General features: G+C 62.5%; 1 protein-coding gene across 11 annotated transcripts in view; it reads left to right on the top strand.

Moving 5' to 3' along the window:
- BRD1 (bromodomain containing 1) overlaps positions 1-21,128 on the top strand; it is a 34,347-nt gene extending 13,219 nt beyond the window's left edge. For 2 of the 11 annotated variants that reach the window (XM_081590848.1, XM_081590853.1), the window contains exons 3-13: positions 856-1,012; positions 5,366-5,497; positions 5,881-6,009; positions 6,250-6,562; positions 7,995-8,255; positions 12,584-13,063; positions 17,836-17,977; positions 18,345-18,472; positions 18,715-18,824; positions 19,068-19,222; positions 19,748-21,128. In XM_081590848.1, the coding sequence (XP_081446974.1) occupies positions 856-1,012; positions 5,366-5,497; positions 5,881-6,009; positions 6,250-6,562; positions 7,995-8,255; positions 12,584-13,063; positions 17,836-17,977; positions 18,345-18,472; positions 18,715-18,824; positions 19,068-19,222; positions 19,748-19,931 (2,191 nt within the window). In that variant the 3' untranslated portion in view covers positions 19,932-21,128. Of the gene's footprint in view, positions 1-855; positions 1,013-5,365; positions 5,498-5,880; positions 6,010-6,249; positions 6,563-7,994; positions 8,256-12,583; positions 13,064-14,943; positions 15,774-17,835; positions 17,978-18,344; positions 18,473-18,714; positions 18,825-19,067; positions 19,223-19,747 lie in introns of those variants that run through there. The other 9 variants (XR_014082239.1, XR_014082238.1, XM_081590852.1 and 6 more) reach the window with 9 other exon arrangements.
- Positions 21,129-21,500: the final 372 nt, after the last annotated feature.

The following is a 21,500-nucleotide window of genomic DNA, read 5'->3' as shown; positions in this document are numbered from 1 at the left end:
CTTGGTGGGTTCCTCGGCCGCCAGAAGACGCCCCGGGCAAGGCCACCCTGAGCGGCATGTGGCCTTTGGCACCGAGGCTCAAGCTGCAGCCGCTGCCTTAATGAGAAGGAGCGTTGTGGGTGTGGACATGGCGGAGCTGAGGGTGTCAGCACAGTTACATACGATTTAGGAATGGCACTCCTCAGAAGATGGCCTTTTAAAATTCCCTAATTTCTGCCCTGAAATGCTGATGTCTGGTGGACCGGGAGGAAGCCTCCGGGTCCCATTGAGGTTTCATCATCAGGCTGCATTTGTTGTCTTCGGGAGGTGCGGTTCCCAGGAGGGGCGACGGCAGGGGCAGGGGCGGGAAGCTGGCCTGCGAGGGCGTTGAGCCCTGTGTCCCCTCGTGTGTGTTTACAAAGCCTTCGCGTTTCACAGCCTCGGAGGTGATGCTCTTGTCAGGAGGTGTGGAGGCCTCGTGCTCAGTTTGTGACGAGGAGCCAACCCCACCCCCGCAACTGCTGCCTCCAGCTGTCCCGTTGCTTTTTGTCTTCTGGGGACCGGGCCCCTGAGAGGGAGCCATCCTGCAGGGCCGCTCACACCTGGTGGGTGGAGGCCGGCGTGTGAGCGTGTACGGCTCAGAGGGGGTGGGACACCCGGGGCCCTCGGACGCGTGAGCTGAGGGCTCAGGAGGTGGGGACGCAGCCCGCAGGCAGGCAGAGCCGGGAGGCAGGTGGTGGCGGTGAGGGCACGTGGCTGAGGCGCGGGGGACGCACGCGGTTTGTTAACAGTAACGCTGTCGTTTCTAGTCTCCGTGATGAGAATGTGTCCATGTCCTGCTTTGAGGCTAAACTCTTGAGTTTTTCCGTGTTCTAGATTAAATAGGATTGCGAATCAGGTGGCCATTCAGCGGAAGAAGCAGTTTGTCGAGCGTGCCCACAGCTACTGGCTCCTCAAGAGGCTGTCTAGGAACGGAGCCCCGCTGCTGCGCAGACTCCAGTCCAGCCTGCAGTCCCACAGAAGCTCGCAGCAGGTACGTGGCCCGCCGGGACCGGGGAGGCGGCTGGACGCGAGGGGCCGCGCGGGGACCCTGTGCCGACGTTCGGCCGGGACGGCAGGCCGTGCCTCCGTCCCCAGCCCCTTGGCCCCGTGGTGTTCTGGCCTTGCCTGGCCCTGCCCGCTGGGGGTGCTCGGGGAAGCCTCTGCCAGCTGACCGCGGGGCGGGCGTGCCGGAGCCTCGGGGCAGGAACCCGTGTGCAGGAGGGGTGATGGGGCGAGCCGAGCGCGGGGAGAGGGCAGGGAGAAACCCAGATGCGCGCCTTCCTCTCAGTAGATGGCGTGGGTTCACAGGCCGGCTGACGTTCAGAGTGCTTTTCTGAAAGGCAGGTTTAGGAAGGGAGAAGCTGGCTTCGTGAGATGTCACAGACAAATGGGTCCGCGGCCGCTGGAGCTGAGGGTGGGCCCCTCAGGGTGGAGCAGAGCCTGGTCTTCCCGCTTCCCCAGGCGGGCAGGGCCGCCTCTGCCGGTTCCTGTCGCCGTATATGGGCCGCCCAGCCTGTCGTGCAGAAGGCTCTGTGAGTCACGATGCCCGAGTCCAGAGGACGTGGTGCCCTGCGTCTGACGGCGGTTCCTTGGCGTGGGGAGCCCCCTGCCAAGTGTCAGTCGGGGCAGGCCTGCCAGGCCGCCAGAGGCGCCCATCCCTGCTCCCACGTGGAGCGACACGGCCGCCATTGCCATCGCGTTGTCCTGAGAGCCGCCACTTTCCCGCTCTGCCGTCCCTCACCCTTGGTTCCTGTTCAAGGCCCGGGCTGTGTGCCGCCCCGGCCTGGACAGAGCTCTACCTCTCAGCTTCCTCAGGCCCGCGGCGCTGATTGCAGGTCCTTCAGCATCGCGCGCACACGTGAAAGCTCATTTAAAAAGAAAAGTTTGGATTCTGGTATCTTTCTAATGCTATTTGAAACCCAGAGCACTGTGACGTCTCTGGGCGACTGGGGCGGGCCATGCCCCTGACCCTCCTCTGTCTCTGCTGGCTGCTCCTTGGACCTGCTGGGCCTAACGATCAAGTCGTCCCCCCTCCCCCCCATCGGGTGGTCCTGGTGCCTGTGGCGCCTCCCCCGAGACAGCTGTGCAGACTCACCACCACCCCTGTCTGGGGAGGCTGAGTCCCGTGCTCCAGGTCGGAGCCGCCCTGAGTGTGTGCAGAGGGGCTGGTGGGGTCAGATGCTTGGCTCCCAGCCTCCTGCGTGCTCCATCCAGCATCAGGACCGCTGACAGCTGTTGTCCAGTCCTGCTGCCCACACTGGGATGGAGGACGCTCGTCTTGAACCTTCTGTCCCTCCTGGACCTTTCTTGGGGAGGCCGTGTGCTCCCCCCTCCTCCCTGCTGGACACGGGGTTCTGTCTCCGTCAGAGCTGGGTCAGGACCTGTGCCTGTGGGCTGTGAGGGCTGGCCGTGGGGTGGGGGGACGTCCAGGGGGCCGCAGGGCTGGAATCCTGGGGACTGAGGGTGGCTGGCTGGCTGGCTTGGTTACTGCCTCGGGAGCTCCAGGAACGGGGGCAGGGACAGAGCCCCCAAGGCCTTTGGGTGCCTGGAGAGGGTGCTGTGCCTTGGGGGTGGGCATCTTGAGATGGGAGCAGGGAGGCCGGACGGGGGCCTGTGTCCTCACCCGTGGAAGGCGGAGCAGTGGGAGAAGCGGGGAGTGCAGAGCTGGGAGTCTGGTCTGGGGCTGGGCTGGCGGGGGGAGTCGCATGGGGAGCAGGGCCTGGGCCGAGGTTGGGATGCGTGCGCGTGAGGGGCCTGCCCGCACATCAGGGGAGCACGTGTTCCCACAGTCAGCACGTGGGTTTGAGAGCAGTCATGTTCTCCTCACGTCCTGCGACACATGAGGGAAATTTGTAATGACTAGAGAATTCACGCACAGGAAACAGAAGGGTCAGTTCTCTTGGCTGAAGTAATTAGAAGGAACCACAGAGATTTAGACTGAGGTGCACCTGGGCTTGACCGGAGGCCAGTCCTGACTTGGTTGTGGTGAGCTTAGCGGTGCAGCCTGTGTTGTCAGGGCCACGGGTGGGGGTCTGCCTGCCCCCCGCCCCCCTGGCATGGCCAGGAGCTCCCCCATCGTGGGGTAGATGGGAGGGCGGCACTGCCTCTTGCTTCCCAGCCCATCCTGGCGAAGGTTGGCTTTTGGGGGCGACTCGTTCATATTCCACATGGACTGTTGAAGGTTGGGCGTGATTTTGATGACTCTTGAAACTTTCAAAATGCTTGGTATTAGAGTTTAACCTGACTCACTAGTCTGGGCGTCTGCCCTGAGCTGGGCCCTGGGAGAGGGTAGGTGCAGCCCTTCTCTCCCATGGCAGACCTTCCAGTCAGGGATGGACGGACGACAGATGGGATGAGCTGGGCTGGGTGGGATGAGGCGCTTCGGTGGCTGGGCACTCCTGGCCCCTGCCCCCTCGGTGGTCTGTCCAGGGGCCATGGAGCCCTGGCCTCAGTGTAGATCCCCGTGGTGGTGCCGCCCTGCAGAGCAGGGTGGGGGCCAATGGGCATGTGCTGGGAGGGGCGCGGCTCCTGTGCCACCCTGCCCTCGAGTGCTCACGTCTGCCAGCTCACCCTGACCCCCCTGTGGTGGGAGGGCATCCCCCATTCGCTTTCTGGGGGCTCTCGGACAGCATGGTTGTCCTGCTGAGCTGGGGCAGGGCCTCTTGCTGTCCACACCGCTGCTGCTGGCATCGCGGCGGGGCGAGATGGCTGTCGCTCATGGTCTCACAGCCTTGCTCGTGTCCTGGGAATCGGCCTGATGTGCAGGGTCCTCACGCCACAGAGCTGGCCTGCCCTGTCCCTAGCCGAGGTGTTGGTCTGACCCAGTTGGTGTTCACCTTGCGGGGTGGGGGGTTCTGTCCGTCTCACTTCTAGGCACTGGCTGTGCTCCCCTCCTTCCGCTGGTGGACGGCGGCTGGGCTGTAGACAGTGTTCTCAGAGCTGTCTTGATAGCTGTTTGAAACCAGAGATGACGGCAGTACTCCGCCAGTGTGTGGAACCTTCCAGGACTGCTCCCGCAGAGTCAGAAGGGCAGGCCCGTCTGTACACGACGGGCATGGGGCCTGGTCAGGCTCTCCCTGCAGGCTCCTGCTTGGCCGGGCTGCTGTGTCGGGGGCAGGGCTTGTGGTCCTGCAGCCAGCGGCGGGCACAGCAGGTGGGCACCAGGGGTTTCTGGGGACTTACTGCTTTCCTCTGTCTCATGTGGGTCACTGGGCTAAATGTCCTTGGAGCTGATATTTTCAGAGTGTCTATTTCAAACTGATGAACAAGATGATTTCAGATGCTCTTGGGGAATTCAGTTTTCTGAGCCCACCGTTTAATGTATTTACTGGCCTTGTTTATACAGCTGATGTCACTGTTAATTCCTGTTTGATGCCTGAGAGTTTGGAATAACGTAAAAACAAGCCGGTGATTGGAATCCAGTAGAGCTGGAGGATGCCGGCAGAGGGGAGGCTCAGGCCCGGCTCCGTCCCTGCACCCGGCCTCCTGGGGGGCCCCTCTGCTGCCTTTCCCAGTAGAGCGAGGAGAGGGGCCTTGCAACTCTGGCCATGGGTTCTTTGCCTTCAGACCCTGAGGTCCTGGAACGCAGCGTCAGCCTTAGTCAGGGTCGCTCCTCTCAGCAAGAGTGCTCCTTGCTGCCAGGGTTCAGGGTGTGCGCTGGGGTAGGGGTTGGGGGCTGTGGACCCACTTTGGATGGGGGTGGGCCCCAAGGGGCAGAGGGGGCTGAGGAGAGAAGAGGGCCTGAGGCTTGTGCCCAGCGTTCTGGAAATCGGTGCCCAGTGCCACCCCAGCTGGAGCAGGCCCGCGGCGGCGGCAGGGAAGGGGAGCCTCGTGCGTGAGGTCGGACTCGGCTTCCGGGTGGCCTTGACCGGGAGGGCCCCAGACTCCCGTCTGGAGCCTTCGTGGGGGGTGTGGGAAGGGGCTGTGGGGGGACAGCCTTCAAGGGTGCTTAGAGGCCAGCACGTGCGGCGATGGGAGGGTGGGCCCTTCCAGGAGGCGTGCTCTGAGGACCCCAGGCCCCGGGCAGAGCTCGGGAAGGGGGCACTGGCGGCGGGGTGCAGGCAGAAGCGCTGGGCGGCCTGGCCGGTGAGGGGGGGCGCCCTTCGCGAGGCTGCACAGGGTGGCAGGCCTCTGCAGTCAGGGCGCCCTGGCCCCGCGCTCTCCCTGCCCAGCCCCACCCCTGCGGCAGCCCTGGCCTGGAGATGAGCTGGCTGCGGGCGAGCTTGTCCCCGGGGAGGAGGCGAGGGGCTGAGCCGCCCTGGGTGGGGGCGCTCGGCGTGGGCCGCGGAGCCCTCCCTGTGCGTGTCTGTGTGGGAGACAAGGCCGACTCCATTCCTCTTCTCAGAGGGAGAACGATGAGGAGATTCAAGCCGCCAAAGAGAAGCTCAAGTACTGGCAGCGGCTGCGGCATGACCTGGAGCGCGCGCGCCTGCTCATCGAGCTTCTGCGCAAGCGTGAGAAGCTCAAGCGGGAGCAGGTGAGGCTGCGGGGGCGGGGCGTCCGGGGAGGGGGCGGGGCGTCCGGGGAGGGGGCGGGGCGTCCTGGGAAGGGGCAGCTTGCGCAGCCCCTGCCCCCTGGGCCCGCAGTCCTTGCCCCCCGCTTCCTCTGAGCGGTCTTCTCTGGTGAGGGGTGCTGGTGGCTTTAGGGGGTGACACCAATCTCTGCCGCGGAGGAGCCTGGCTAGGGTGGGGTCTTTGTGGTGTCCAGTGGGTCTCAGGAGGTGTGAGCCGGAGGGGGCCACCACGTGTGCCTTTAACGTGGCCCTCCATCGGCCCCTGGACGGGGCTGCACCCTCGAGGTGGGAGGTGGCTCCTCGGGGAGCGTCCCCTCGGACGCTGAGCCCGGTGCGCTGGCCCCCAGGTGAAGGTGGAGCAGACGGCCTTGGAGCTGCGGCTGACGCCACTCACCGCGCTGCTGCGCTCGGTGCTGGACCAGCTGCAGGAGAAGGACCCGGCCCGCATATTCGCCCAGCCAGTGAGCCTGAAGGAGGTGGGTGTGCTCGCCCTCCTGTGCCGGCCGCCTCGGTCTGCGGTGACCAGGGGGTACAGAAGGCGCCCCTCCCAGTGCGCGTCTGGCCGGCAGAGGACCTGGGCTGCCCCTCGGTACCGCGTGAGCATGGAGTGCGCCTGTGTGTGTGTGTGTGTGTATGGACATGATGGGTGTCCTGGTTACGTGGTGTGCGTGACTCTGGTTGTGTCTGTAAATGGTTGCTTTGTTCCCTGAAATCAGGTCCCAGATTATCTGGATCACATCAAACGCCCCATGGACTTTGCCACAATGCGGAAGCGGCTAGAAGCACAGGGGTATCGGACACTCAGGGAACTGGAAGAGGACTTTGACCTCATTGTGGACAACTGCATGAAGTACAACGCCAAGGACACAGTGTTCTACCGGGCCGCCGTGCGGCTGCGCGACCAGGGCGGCGTGGTACTCAGGCAGGCCCGGCGCCAGGCGGACAGTGTCGGCTTCGACGAGGCTTCGGGGATGCACCTGCCTGAGCGGCCACCCCCGGCCCCCCGGCGGCCCTTCTCCTGGGACGAGGGTGAGCACGGCTGTCCAGGAGCAGGAGGTGGGGCGCTTCCCCTGGCGCCTCAGGTGCAGGCCCGGGAGGCGGGATGCGAGCCGCACGCTGGCTTGAGGTGTCCTAGGAGACTCGGGAGGACTTGTGTTCGCATTGTATCTTTAACCCAGTATTCCTGAGTATTGTGATTTTTAATGTGTAAGTGACACAGGAATTACAGAGGATTGCCTTCACGAGCTTCTCCTTGTCTGTTTGCCATGTAGCGTGTATCTTACACTCAGCACATATCTGCTCAGAGCAGCCACATTTCAGGTGCCCGCTTGAGAGACACGTGAGCCGTGGCCCCAAGTGGGACAGCCAGGTCTTCCTGATACAGACCAGGGAGCAGTGTCGCTTGGGCCATGTGCCCAGGTGGGCCCTGGGGGGCCTGTGAGGACGTCCTGTGGCGGAAGAAGCCCGTGGCGAGGGAGCAGGGAACAGGCGCAGGCACGCCTTGCCAGGGTTTGCCCACCTCACGAGGCGGCCTCAGGAGGGACGCCCTGCGTCTCCTGGCTCTCACGGGTCCTTGGAAACGGACCTACCCCGTCCCCCACCTGAGCACTCTGGGTCGGGAAGGGGCGCTGGCCCTGCAGGAAATGGCCGGGCGATTCACCATGAGTCTCTGCGTCCATTTCCGTGCCCAGGTTTTCACGAAGGATGGACTTGGGGCAAGAATTGCAGTTGTGTCCCCTCTGCGTTTGGGTGGCCCCAGGCCCCTCCCCGCGGTGTCCTCTGCCCCAGGGCAGGCCAGATGCTGCGAGGCTTTCTGATGATACGAGATTTCTTTCTGTGAACCTTCCTATCTGTGGCGTTCTGTTAGGGTGCATTCTTACTTGATTCCCTGTACTGGCGTCTTGTTCTTCTCGTGATGAGGCGGGTGCTTTAGGAAAAGGTTTGCCTGTGGAGTGAGAGCTGTTTCCTTGTCTGATGGCCGTGCTGCTGTTTTTTTGTCCCAGTTGTGTTTGCAGGGGGTTCTGTAGACTCATTTAGTTTCTTAGCCGCTTCTCGCTAATTTAAGGTAGTGTACTTTAAATGTTTTGATGTTTGGCTGAAATTGAAATTTTGTTAAGGATTTTTCTTGTAAATATACCCCAAACTCCGAACTACCTGTGAATTTTGCAGCCAGTTAAAAAAAGCCACATGACAACCTGGGGCTGAGACTAACGCTCAGATGCACATGGTCCTGAGCTGGTGCCCCTGGCGCGTCTGGACCTCTTTCCAGCCCCTTCTTCACCTGGGCGCCTGGTCTTTGCAGGAGGGCTCAGTGTCCCCAGGCACCGCCCCAGCTCCCGTGTTTGCCAGTGGCGGCTGGCCAGTAGGGGCCACGCGAGGGTGGGGCCCTGGGGTCCCTGGTGAGGTGGTCTCGGGTTGGCGGCGCCCGTGTGGTGGCTGATGACTGTGTCTCTGCCTCCAGTGGACAGGCTGCTGAACCCAGCCAACAGGGCCCACATGGTCCTGGAGGAGCAGCTGAGGGAGCTGCTGGACATGCTGGACCTCACGTGTGCCATGAAGTCCAGTGGGTCGCGGAGCAAGCGGGCCAAGCTGCTGAAGAAGGAGATCGCCGTCCTGCGGAGCAAGCTGAGCCAGCGGCACAGCCAGCCCCCGGCCGCGGAGTCAGGTACTGCCGGCTCGGAAGAGGACGCTGCTCCGCGGGGGCAGGAGGCCGCGGAGGAAGGTAAGCGCGCGGAGACCCTCTGGGCTGAGGCCGGGGTGTCGTCCTGTCTGCGCCGCATTTGGCCACTTAAAAACGTTGGGTGTGAAACGAGATTTCTGTTTCTCGAGGACGGTTCAGGTTGTCCACAGCTTTGCGGGGCGGTCGGCGAGTGAGGGGCTGGTGTGCCAGGAGGCACGGCCGAATGCGGGGGTGGGAACGTGGAGCGAGTCTCCCAGCAGGTGCCCAGTGACCCAGCGAGGCTGCACAGAGGAGAACTGTCTCAGCTCCCCACCCAGGGTGTGCAGGGCGGCAGGGGCCCTCCAGCGGCCCCGTGCTCCTGTGGGTGGGATGCGCGCCCTGGGGGGCCCCTCCTCGGGGACAGCCGCGGGCCTCAGCCTGGGCTCCTGGAGGTGCCCTTCAGGTGCCCTTCGGGCGGGCAGAGGGTCGCTCCCATCCTGCCCTCCTCGCCTCACCTGAGAGCTGGACGTTTCAGGCAGCAGCCCAGGCCGTGGGCTCAGGCTCCCTCCCTGCACAGCTCTTAGCAGCTGTGTGTGGTCTTTCTGATTTTTTACCACTTTGTCCAAATAAGAACAAAACCGTTAATAAAAGGAGATAGAAAGCTGCTCTACGCCCACCCTTTGAGAAGACCCGTGGTCTTTGTGGGCGTGTCCCAGCGGTGACACCATGTCCCTCTTTGTGGTGCCCGTGAACGGATGGACCGCGCTGGTCCTGTGGTGTCCTGCGGTCCAGCTGCCTGAGGAGCAGCGGGTAGGGCCTGGTTCTCCGAGCTTTCTCTGCTCGTAGAAGGTGACCGTGCAGGGGCGGGGTGGGGTCCCCTCGTGATACCTTCTGCCTGGGTGGCCGTGCGCTCGGCTGCAGGCTCTGGAGCGTCTCTCCTTGAGGATGGGACTCAACGCTTGGTCTGTAGAGTCCGGGGCCTCCCTGCCATCACCATACTGGCCCTGCCTGTGGGTTTGGTTCTGAGCAGCCCTTGCTCTTGGGGACCTTCCACAGCCGGGTCTAGCTGGGCTCCCAGGCTGTACCCTCTGTGTCCTTGGGGGTTCTCAGGGCGGAGGGTGGCCCCGGTCGTTAGGACCTGGAGCGGGGGGCCCAGTGGGGACGGTCTCCTCTCAGCCACTCCTGCTGCTCTCGCTGCCCCTTGGGGTGAGGGCGTGCGTCTCTTTTTCTGCAAGAGGGAGGTGGGGGAGAACGAGTCACCAGGTTGGTTTGCCATTGACAGAGCAGCTTCTCTGAGCTCTCCTGCTGGATGGGTGTCCCTGCGGGCCCCTCATGATGCTTCTGGGGCTGGGCCCGTGTTAGAGGAAGCTGGCACAGTGGTCTGAGCGGGGCCGGGGGAGGGCCGTGTGGGAGGAGCAGTGTGTTGTGGGGGTGGCTGGCCAGCAGCACTGTGGGGGGCCCCTGTGAGGCGACAGACGGGGGGGGGGGGCGTCTGTGGGAACAGTGGTCGGTGCAGACAGCGGAGACGGCCGTGGGTGAAGGAGTTCAGGAGCATGCTTGGAAGCACGCTCCTGGGGCAGAAATCACTCAGTACTGTCCATCACACTGGAAAGGGCAGTGAATTCTCAACATCTTAGTTGTGATTTGATGCTCATGGGGTTTCCACTGGAAACTCTGACAAGGAGACTGGGGGCAGGCCAGAGGGGCGGCGTCCGTGACCTTCCCGTGGTCATCGGGGAGCCTTGCAGGCAGGTCTTCAGTTTCAAGTTTGGTTTCCTCAAACAGAGAGGAGGGTGTGGCCGTGGGCCTCAGAGTCCCTGAGGGGCATCTGCCTCCTGCTGCTGCACTTTCAGTCCTGTCTCAGGTTGAGGCTCTGTCTTCGCTGCTCAGGACTGGGCCCTCTCCTTCCCCAGAGGGTTAGGGGCTGCCGGGACCAGCGCAGCTGAGGCTGGATGACGAGGTCACGCTCGAGTCGGGGGGGGGCGGGGGGTTGCCGGCGGGGGGTGCCCCAACTTGGGAGAGACGGCAGCACGGTGTCCAGTGAGGTGCCAGGCCGGATCGATCCCCAGTCCACCTGTAGCTTTGGTTTGGAAGCGTCTCATGGGAGGTTAGTGCCCGGGGGTTGGATGGGGGCGTGGGGTGTCCTGGGCGGGGCCCCATGCTGATCTGTGCATCATGAGTTCCCTCCGGTGGGACTTCAGATGCCAGATTTCATGCTGACGAGTCCTGAGGCTCTGCGTTCGTTTATGCCACGAACACGTCATTTATTCCAGACGTTCTCGGAGTGTTTCTCCCGAGCAGCTGAGTGGTGTGTTAGCAACCAGTGATGGTGGGGATGGTCAGTCTAGTGTGTGGACCCTGAGGGCAGACCCCAGAGTCAGTGACGGCGGTGATGTCGGTCTAGCATGTGGACCCTGAGGGCAGACCCCAGAGCTAGTGACCGCGGGGATGGTCAGTCTAGCGTGTGGACCCCGAGGGCAGGCCCCAGGGCCAGTGATGGCGGGGATGTCGGTCTAGTGAGTGGACCCTGAGGGCAGGCCCCAGAGCTAGTGACCGCGGGGATGGTCAGTCTAGCGTGTGGACCCCGAGGATAGGCCCCAGGAGCCCTGGCCGGCACCTGCTCTGCGGCCTGCCGGATGGCGGACACGGTCCTGTGTGTTCTGTCTGACGGGTGAGAACACCAAGGCTTGGAGTCCGCAGCTGGTGGGGGAGATGGTTTGCACTGGGTCACCTGAGCACCTTCTGCTGTGACTCCCGCCATCTGTGAGGCTGTGGAAGCCCAGGACGCGTCTGTGAGCCGCCCTGGCAGACGCAGAGCCCTGAGCCGTAGCGTGACCTTCGGGCAGGAGGAGCGAGGGGCGCCCCTCTGACAAGCCTCCCTCGTGGCTGGTGCTGGCAGGGTGTGGGCACGGGGGGCTGCGGGCCGCGTGGTTCAGGGCCTGTGTGCCGGGGGCAGCTGCCCCGGCAGGAGTGCCCAGGCCTGGAGCAGGGCGGCCGTCGTTTGGCCCGCGTGCTGAGTGGGGGCCCCGGGAGGGGGCAGCCTTTGTGGAGGGCAGGGGTGGCTCCGGGGCGGCGCGGGGCCCCGGGGTGGGGGAGGGCCCGCTCCCTGGGAGCGTCCCAGCGCTCACTGCCCGCCCCCGGCTCCCCCACGTGGGCAGTGTTCCCGCGGGCAGCGGGCGGGAGCTTCGTAGCCAGCTGCGCGCCGTCAGCAGGACTCGAGCCCTGCCAGCTGCACACGTGTTTGCCATTTGCACGTGTGTCTGCACTGACGTTTCTAACAGCTTTGGTCAAGGAAAGGCTGTCTCTTCGTTTTCCGAGCCGTGTCACGAGCTTCACAGGCTCGAGGAGCATCTGAAAGCTCCCGGCAGGGCCTGACTGCGGCCGCCCTCCTGGGGGCCAAGCCTGGCCGGCCCATCTCACCATCAGTTGGGAAAATTCACAAAACGTGCTCGGAGGCATGAGTGAACCTTAGAAGTTGTGTGGCTTTTCACCTTCAAGATGCCTTTGAGTGTGAAGCTTTACCCTCGTGCTGTCCGGACAGTTTGGGGAGGTCTGCAGGCCCCCTCCCGTAGAGACGACTTGGTGGCCGTGTGTGCGGCTTGGTGACTTGTTCTGTGTTGCACGCCGGCCTCAGCCTCGATTGGAGGGAAACCTCAGTGGCTTCTCCCAGAGGACGTGCCCACCCCGTCCTCCAAGGACGGGTCTCGCCAGCTCCTCAGGGCCTGGGGCCCGGGGCGAATGCCCTGGCTCTCAGGCTTTTTGGTTTTTTTGTAATTTCTAAAAGCCTTTCTAAAGAGGCTAAGATAGTCTTTGTCCAAAGATTGTGTTTTTATCTTTCAAGTCAGATTTAAAATAACGAACTTGGATTGTAACATTTCCGAAGGTGGCACAGAAGTCAGAGCGTCTGAGCACCGGTTGGGGGGTTTTCCTGGCGTGCTCTCAGCCACCCACCACTCCTGTTTTTTGACATCGACTTAGAATGCCCTGGTCAGAAATCAGATTTACATGCTTGTTTCCTTCTGTTTGCTAACCTTGTGGACCAGGTCAGGACTGTGGGGATGCCCGCTTAGACCCCCTTAGTTACGTGACCTATTTTTCTTCCTCAAGGTAAGTGACTGTCGATCGCAGCAACTGTCATGAACTTGAATGATGCCTTGCGCTGGCGCGTGTGCGCTGGTCTCAGAGGGCGCCTCTGGACCCTCGGGTGCCGGCGCCGGCCAGGCGTCAGGGACGCGCACAGTGTGACCGCGGCTGCTTGCAGACAGTTATGTGTGATGCTGTGTTTCCTTGATTGAATTAGTGTTTTGGTGGACTTCACAATTATAGTAAGTTTTATGATAGCTTTGATAATTATCAGCTTTCAAAAATCACTTTATTTATAATTTTTTCAGGAGATAAATCTCCCCCTAAACTTGAACCATCAGATGCATTACCTCTTCCTTCAAACTCGGAGCCTAACTCAGAACCACCAACCCTCAACCCAGTAGAACTCCACCCAGAGCAGAGTAAACTATCCAAAAGAGTCACATTTGGTAATGAGTCACATAGCTCTTGCACTCAGAGCGCGCTGCTAAGCGGACACTCTCCAGAGCCCACCCTCGCCCGTAGTGGCGCTGCGCCGGGGGCGGAGCCATCGAGCGATGTAAACAGACGCACCTCTGTTCTCTTCTGCAAATCGAAAAGTGTAAGCCCCCCAAAGTCTGCCAAGAACACTGAAACCCAGCCAACTTCTCCTCAGCTAGGGACCAAAACCTTTTTGTCTGTAGTCCTTCCGAGGTTGGAGACTCTTCTGCAGCCAAGAAAAAGGTCGCGAAGCACCTGCGGCGACTCTGAGGTGGAGGAGGGGTCCCCGGGAAAGCGCCTGGACACAGGTAAATCGCGCCGGCCCCGTGTGCTCCCGGTCTCGGGCAGAGTGGGGCGGGGGGGGGTGCCGCCGGGGCCGGTGTTTGCCCTTTGCTGTCCACATGAGGAGACAGACGGTGGTTTTCTTTGAAAAGCGCCCAGTCTTGGGCCTGAGGTGGTGCCACCTCTGGGTGGCTGAGGGCTGGGGTCGGCTTGGCCTGGGGGCCCTGCCGATCCCTTCCTGGGAGTCGGGACCCAGGAGGCTCTGACTGCTGCTGCGTGGCCGAGCTGTGTACGTGGGCGGCGGGCCCCTCTTCTGAAGCCTGCGGGCCGGGTGGACGCGGTGTGTCGTCCGCCTGGTCTCTCACTGTCCTGCGTGGCTTGGTCGGTTCACGTGCAGTGAGCTGTCTCCTGCTAAGATCGCGTGAATGTGCTGTGGTTTATCGCGAAGCTTTCATGGCTGAGGTCTGTCTGATGAACTCACGTCCGCGTGCCTGCACGCCTTAGGAGTCCCCCAGGCTGTGTTCACACTGGGCACCTTCGTGCTCCTGCGCTCAGCCTGTTTGCAGCCCTCCTGGCCGTGGCGCGGGGCTTCCGTGTTGGTGAACTAGCGGTCGGTCACCCTCGCGTCCCCTCCACGGTGGCCGTGCTGTGGGTGTCTCCGGAGGCGTGTGGCCATGGCCCGGAGCCACGGCGTGAGCTGTCAGTGCATCGGTCACAGTTGCTGCTCGGATTTGAGCCGCGGGTCTACTGGGTGGGTGGGCACCCAGCTTTCACGGAGGTGTGTCTCCTGCACCTTGACGGACAGATGGGTCTTCTTGTCGCCAGAGTAAACTTGTGCACGTTAACTAGTTTTATTAGATGATACACTTTCCAGTAAGTACAGTGCTTCTATTTTGATGGGTTGATATCAAGTTGTTAATTTTTGGTACCTTGTTAGAACTCTGAGTTCTGTGGGCTGTGTGAGTGTCCAGGATACAGATTCAGACGGGTCCCTTCATCACGGGGGCCTTTGTCAGTTAGGCTTAGTGGGAGACACTCAGCTTGGTTTTATGTTGCTAGGATTCTCCTAGCAGCTCCCTGCCCCCTGCTGCCGGGAGGCGAGTCAGAGACTGCCCTGTGGTCAGGGCCCTGGCGAAGCTGGTGGTGTGCGAGGCCTGCCAGGCCCTGAGTGCCCTCTCTAAGCGGCCGAGCTTCGGACCTGTGGCCCTGTGGGTCTCCAGCTGCTGACTTCTGGGGCCTCTGGGCTCCCTCCCCAGATGTCTCTGTAGAAACCACATCGCTCCTTTGCTTGCCACCCCTGAGCCAAAGATGCTACAGGTTTTCAGGGGTGATGGCAACTCTGGAAGGCGGTTCCCACAGGCCTTGCGAGTGGGCTGGGCACGTCTGGAGGTGCGGGCCTCCTCTCCAGACCATGGCGTCTTCCATCTTCTGCGTGCGGTTCGTCTTGAGGGTCTGCTCGGCCCGCGACTGGCCTGGCCCCCGGCCTTGGCGTGGCCTCATCCAGAGACTTCGCGGTCTTGGGACGTGGGCATTTCCAGCCTTCTACTTCTTCCACTTTTCCCAGAGAGCCGTCTGTGTGCCTTGTAGGAAGTCCTCGGCGTCCACAGCGCGCGGCAAGGCCTCCCTTCTTCCGGGCACTCAGGCCTCTCGCTGGAAGTGCCCCTGGGGGTCATCGCACTGGCTGTTGCTCCTGGAGCTGTGTCTCCGGGGCCCGCGCTGTGTGCCCGCTTCCCCCTGTGCCCAGCGACTCTTGGCCCGGGCCGGGCTGTGTGCTGCCGCCCTCCTCTCGCAACACCTGCCGCGTGGCTCCTGTGTGCGCGCGTCAGCCACCATGCCTGCTGCTCAGGGAGGAGTCTGGTCTGCGGGGTCTTCAGTCAGACTAAACGGCTTTTTCGCTGTTTTCCAGGTTCTCATTTTAACTACTAACATGCTGGGTAATTCACTCTTTGGACCCTAATTGTTCTCTCTTACTCACCTTGGACTGGAGAAGGTGGAAGGACCCCCGCATCCTTGCGTGTCACCCAGTCCTTGTGGATGACACTGGAAGCGCCACCCAAAACCCACCCACAGCACCTGGAGGAACTGGGCCCGCCCCACCCCACCTGCCCCCGTAAGCCGGCCGGACGCCCGCAGGCGCTCAAGCTGGCTGGGATGTCACGTGGTCTCCCTGCGCATAGGGGTGACTGTGCAGAGGGAAGCCTTGGGCTGAGGTGCCCGCGGAGCCTGCTGCCTCCACAGACAACTGATGTGGACAGAGACCTGACCTGCCCTTGGCTGGCACCAGACTGGGTCTGAGAGGGCCCAGGGTTGAGCTGGGGCTGGGCTCCGGAAGGACCGCGCAGGCCGCCCCCGCCCTGGACCACGTGGCGTCAGCGCCGTCCGCCCATGTCTGCTGTTAGCGCTGGCCTCCTGGCTTCTGCTGCCCCCCTGGCTTCTCCTCTGACTCCTCGGTCACCCTCTGGGTCTCCGGGAGGCACAGCCCTGTCTGTGTCACCCCGCCGAATGCCTGCTGTTGAGAGTGGACGTCCTGTCCCCGGGCCTGGGGGCATCCCCTGATGGGTGACTCACAGGCCTTCCTGCTGCTGCGACTTCTTGGAGCCGGTCTGCGCATGAGCAGGGCGTCGGGATCCTACTTGCTGTGCATCTGTGTTTTCATTGAAAGGTGGAAAAACACCCCAAAAATGCAAGTTCGTTGCCAACAGTAAAAATAAAGACTTGTAACCAAGATAACAGGCACTTGATGCCGCTGCTCCGAGAGGCCGGCTGTGGTCCGTGCCCGGGGCGCCCTGCATCTGCATGCGTGGCCGGCGGGCTGTGGCATGTGGGCCTCGGTGCCCGGCACACCTGCGGGAGCGACTGGAGGCCTCCTGTTCCCGCTGTGGGAGGGTTCAGGACAGTCGCTGTGGCCCTGCTGACCGGCCTCTCTAGTTGGGCCAGGGCTTCCCACTTGGTGTGTCCGTCTCGGGGGCAGAGAACAGGGTTTGAGATCCTGGGCGCCTCTGTCATCCGAGGCGTTGGCTCTGATTCCCAGGGATCCTGGGGGCTTTGGCCTGTCCTCAGAGCCACTTTTGACTGGGTCCTGACCTGACTCCTGGTGTTTCAAAAGGACCCTGTGCGAGCTCCTGCCCAGTGCCACTTCAGGCCCCGCAAGGTCTCTGGGCCGCGTGGGGCAGCTTGCGGAGCCTGGCCCTGCTTCAGCCACGGGCCTCATGCCCTTGGGCTTGTCTGCCGCTCAGTAGGCAGCAGTGGAGGACTCTGCATGACTCCTGAGTCACCCTGGGTGGGGGTGTGTCCCAGCTGCGCCCCCCAGCGGTCCTCTTCCCTTGGTGTCACTCGTCACCACGTGTCCTGTGTCAGCAGGGCTGTCCGTGCCGTCTCCCCCCTTTACCGCCCTCCGTCGGGCCTTGGGTGGGGCGGGCTCCCGCCTCCCACCGTGTGCTGGGGCCCAGGACAGCAGGCCCCGTTCACCCCTCGCCGAGCCCTTCCCAGGCGCCTGTCAGGTGGTGAGGCTGCCCATCGCCCTCTCAGGGTCCTCCTCCTCTCCACCAGGAAAGGCAGCTGAGCAGCTGGGGGGTGGGGAGAAGTGGCCCCCCGGCTCCGCTTCAGCAGCTCCACGGCTGAGCATCCTTGACCCTGGACTGTCCTGAGGGCGTGTCTGGACCTGGCCCCCGTCAGGTGCTGTCCAGGGGCCTCCCGTGGGTGGGTGGGGTCTCGGAGCCCCCACTGCAGGGGGTGCACCCGGGTACCTGGCCCCTGGGCTGAGACGAGAAGCTTGCTTTCTCAGGGTGGTTTGGTCCAAGTTCCAAAAATGAGTGTAACACCCTTGACTATCTGCGGTTACTGCTTAAAAATAAGAATTCGTTGAAAAGAGAACTTCCTAGGCTTGGTGTAAATCCGGAAGCGGGGGCAGGCCGTCTCACCGGCTCACTGCGGGAGGGTCTTCATTCTGTTGGGAGCAGAAAGTGTGCCCTGCTCCTGCATCTTTGCTGCTGTCTGGTAAAGGGTTTTCTCATCTCCCTTTATTTACAGAGAAGTATGTACAGCAGATGAAAAAACCGGTAATCAGCCAGCTCCTCCAAAACATTTTTAAAGAAATGGAGTTTTAAGTTTTTGAAGCATGACGAATGGGATTCTTTGGGGGAAAAAATCACATCCCCCCTGCAGCCGTCGCCCAGAGGGTCGGGTGTGGTCGGGTCGGGTCGGGTCTGGGCCGGGTGGCTCCTGTAACCCGGCAGAAGCGGCCGTCGGGGTCCTGACTGCCTCCCACTGGCGTGGGCTTCCGGGGCAGGACCTGAGCTTGGTCCTGAGGTCCTCCTCCACCTGCTGCGTGATGCCGTGGGCTGGCTGGGCTGCTTGCTCTTCCGGCCTCCTGGCCGGCTCTGTGCTGTGGCAGGGTCTGTTTCAGTGACTTCCGGACACAAGGGTCCCGCGTGGACCAGACGCTGGTCTTGGGTCTCAGCGGCTCCGAAGGGCTGGGGGCCCTGCTCGTGCTTCGTTCTGGGAGAAGGTTTTCCCTTCGCTGGGGACGTGCAGACCCCTCGGAAGCCCCCCCGCCCTCCCCCGCCCGCTCGCAGGCTCAGGGCCGCAGTTGGTGGGGCTGGAGCGTCCAGGAAGGAAGAGCCGGCATCTCTCTTTGCCTTCGTGGGATCTGTGTTTCCACTCGGTTCTCCCTCTTCCGTGCGTCTGTCTGTCTCCATGTACTGGGCGCACTGGGTGTGGGTTGCAGGGCGCGTTTGTCCGCGTTGTCCCGATTTAGACAGCTGGCGAGCTCAGGGCCGCGCGCACACCTGTTTTCCAGGTCTCACCAATGGCTTTGGGGCCGCGCGGGGCGAGCAGGAGCAGGAGCTGGGCGGCGCCCCGGGGAGGACCGCCGCGCCCCGCCGCCGCTGCGCCTCCGAGTCCAGCATCTCCTCCCGCAGCAGCCCGCTCTGCGACGCCAGGTGGGCCGCCGGGTGCGCCTGCTGCCCCGCCCCCTGCCCGCGCCCCGCCCCCGCCCGCGCAGCTCACAGGTGGGGAAGACACCACGCGCGAGTTGAGCGTAACTTGTGGAACGTGTGGGTCACGCCCATCCGGAGCCTTTCCCCTGAGTCCGGGTTTTATCACGGAGATGGCTGGGAGTCCCTGGTGGTCCCGTGGTTGGGACCTGGTGCTCTCACTGCCTGGCTCAGGCTGGTCCTTGGTTGGGAAACAGATCTCACGTGGTGGAGCCAAAAAAAGTGGCTGTAGCCCACACTGCCTGCCCTAAACGCCCCCCACGCCCCGCACCCTGTGCTCTGGGTGCTGACGGTCTGTCGCTTCCCTCTGAAGCTTCAGTGCTCCGAAGTGCGGCCGCGGCAAGCCGGCCCTGGTCCGCAGGCACACGCTGGAGGGCCGCAGCGAGCTGATCTCCTGTATCGAGAACGGGAACTACGCCAAGGCGGCGCGCATCGCCGCTGGTGAGTCCGCGCCCGCCAGCCCCGCGCAGAGCGGGAGGTGCCGGAACCCAGAGGCCCGGGGCTCCGGAGCGGGGAAGGGGCGCAGCTGCAGAGGCCCCCCGACACCGCTCTGGGCCATCCGTGTCCCTGGGCTCTTGAGCCCTCAGGCTGGGCCTGTCCTGGTGCCCAGGTGATCTTAGGCGCGTGGCCCAGAGGGTCCTGGGGGCCCTGCCCGTGACGCCCCTCCCCACCCTTCTCCCCAGAGGTCGGTCAGAACAGCATGTGGATCTCCACCGACGCGGCCGCCTCCGTCCTCGAGCCCCTGAAGGTCGTGTGGGCCAAGTGCAGCGGCTACCCCTCCTACCCGGCCCTGGTGAGCGCTGGCGGCGGGTCAGGGCGCGCAGGCACCGAGCCTCGGGGCCGTGTCCCCCGCTCCTGGGCCTGGGGCCACCCCAGCACCGCTGGGACAGGTGTCCGGGAGACCCCGTGCGGTGTCGGGGTCTCGGGGTCAGGGTCTCAGGCTGTCGGGGTCTCGGAGTCGGGGTGTGGCTGGCGTCCCCGCCCACCGCTGGTCTGTCCGCGGCCCGTGCCGTGACCTCGCGCCCTCCCTCTGCAGATCATTGACCCTAAGATGCCGCGCGTGCCCGGCCACCACAATGGGGTCACCATCCCGGCCCCGCCGCTGGATGTGCTGAAGATCGGCGAGCACATGCAGACCAAGGCCGACGAGAAGCTCTTCCTTGTGCTTTTCTTCGACAACAAGAGGAGCTGGTGAGCGCGGCCCCGCTGAGTGCGAGTGGGCGCTCGGCCAGGACCGGGGCGGGCGGGGGACCGCGAGCGCCGGGCCCTCCGGGTCCACGTGCGCCTTGTGGGCCCCTCTCGGGCTCCCAGATCCGTCTCTGCAAGGGCTGCTCCCGCCGTGGCTGCAGAGCCTTCCGGCTCCGGGCTCCTCCGCAGCCCCCGCCCCAAGGCCCCGTCTGAGGCCAGACCGTGCCCTGTGTGGGCCCTGCGGTGTCCCCATGCAGGGCGGGGTGGGTCGTGCTGACCCAGCCTCTCCTAGCCGGCCGCCCCTGCCGGGGTTCCACTGGGCAGCCCTGCCCTCCTCTGCCTGCTGGGGAGCGGTGTTGTGCCTGGTGTGCCCAGGCGGTCAGGCGCATGTGGTGCGGGAGTGCCTGCAGGGCCTGCGGCCTGGGGGTTTCCGAGGCGCAGCCTGGGGCGTGGGGGCCGGCCGTGTGCGGGGTCGCCGGGGGCAGGTTGGGGTGCTCGGGCCTCACAGTCCGTTTTCTTCCTTCAAAGGCAGTGGCTTCCGAAGTCCAAGATGGTCCCTCTGGGCATCGACGAGACGATAGACAAGCTGAAGATGATGGAGGGCAGGAACTCGAGCATCCGCAAGGCCGTGAGGGTCGCCTTTGACCGCGCCATGAGCCACCTGAGCCGTGTGCACGGGGAGCCAGCCAGCGACCTCAGCGACATAGACTGAGCAAGCAGCTTGCGCGGTGTTCATAGCTGTACATGCTGTATATTGTTCACCACTTAACTTATTCTGAGTTTGAGTTCAGTTCCGTTCTTTCTCCCAGGGAGGGGGAGGCTTTCTTTCCCAGGTTTCTATGACCCGTCCCCGTCTGGGCGCATCCCGGGCGCCGCTCTGTGCCCCTTGCAGGGTGCCGGGGGGCGGGCTGCTGGCGTCATTTCTTCCAACTGTAGCTCTCTCTCTTTTTTTTAAAAGACTTTTGAATGTTTAATAATTTTGTAAATCATACTCTTTACACAGAGTACCACTTATTTAATAGACGGGATGTACATTTACAATGACAAATGTGTATTTTAAGAAAGAAAATGACATTATTTTGAATGGTACTTTGTGGAAAGAGGTGGAGAATAAATTTATGCCGTGTGCATCACTCGCAGATCACCAAAAACACTCCGCCGCCTCCGTGAGGGCCGGGGCGGGGCTCCTGGGCCCCCCCGCCACCCCGTCCACCTGCCAGCCTCCCACGGTGTGCCTCCCAGCGGATTATTTATTGTAGAAAGTGTATTCATTTGCTTTATAATTAAAGATAAATTTGCAGAAATATATTGATACGCATTTTTATACAGGCACATAAAAATCCACCTTGCTTTGGGAGCAGGATGTTGGTTGGTGTATAAATGACTCTGGCTGTGTGTGCTTTGATTTTGTAACTTGTAATCTTTTGTTTACACTGAGGGGCTTTCTGTAACTTGTTTTAATTTAGAACACTTTGGTAGCAATAGAAACTTTGGATACATTTTTGTATGGTACATGTGATGTATATAGAATTAGTACTTTATTTTTATTTTTAAGAGGTAAAAGCATTATGTTAGGGGAAAAGGTAGGGTGGGTTTCCAAAATTGCATTTTTTATATTAAAAAAAATAAAGTCAAGATTTGGACGATGTGGCCCTTTCATTCCTGCCTCCCTAGAACGCCGAGCGGGCGTGCGGCCACGGGCTGGGGAGGGTGCCCCCAGCCTGGGCCTGCCCCGAGGCCCGCGCCCCGCCCTCATCTCACAGTGTTCTGGGGTGTCGTTATTTATTATTTCACCTAATCATATTTTTATTTTAAAATGGTAGTTTGAAATTTTAAATGTTTTTTCTTTTCAGTTTCCATTGTTTGTAACATTTCCATAGAAACTTGAAAATAAAACATCTTCCTTGGATATAGCTCTGTTCCGTGTCTGACGGCCGCCTTCTCTCTGCTGGGATCCCGGGTCCTCGTGGACGGCATGCTGGGGCTGCCTCGCTGTGGGGCGGCCTTGGCCGTGGTCTGAGGGGGACGAGAGGGACAGAGCCCTCCCGCCTGGGGCCTGTGCCCATGGGGGTGGGGGGCTCCCGCAGCCCCACTCTGCCCTCTGGAGCTGGCCCTCGCCTCCCGGGGCTGCCCGCTTGGCCCTGCCCGCGTCCAGCCTGCCTGTCTGCCCAGGTTTTGGGGTGTTGGCACAGATGTCGGCATCGCCGCTCCTTTCCCTGCTGTGAGGCCCGGCCCTGCCAGGCGTGCCCAGCCCGGGACTGGCTCCTCTGACGGAGCCCCC

This window comes from Giraffa tippelskirchi, chromosome 4, assembly GCF_054371585.1.
Source record: "Giraffa tippelskirchi isolate mGirTip1 chromosome 4, T2T-mGirTip1v1.2.pri, whole genome shotgun sequence".
Lineage (NCBI taxonomy): Eukaryota > Metazoa > Chordata > Mammalia > Artiodactyla > Giraffidae > Giraffa > Giraffa tippelskirchi.
The sequence above is the reverse complement of the archived record's forward strand: the minus strand, read 5'-3'. Positions and strand labels throughout refer to the sequence as shown.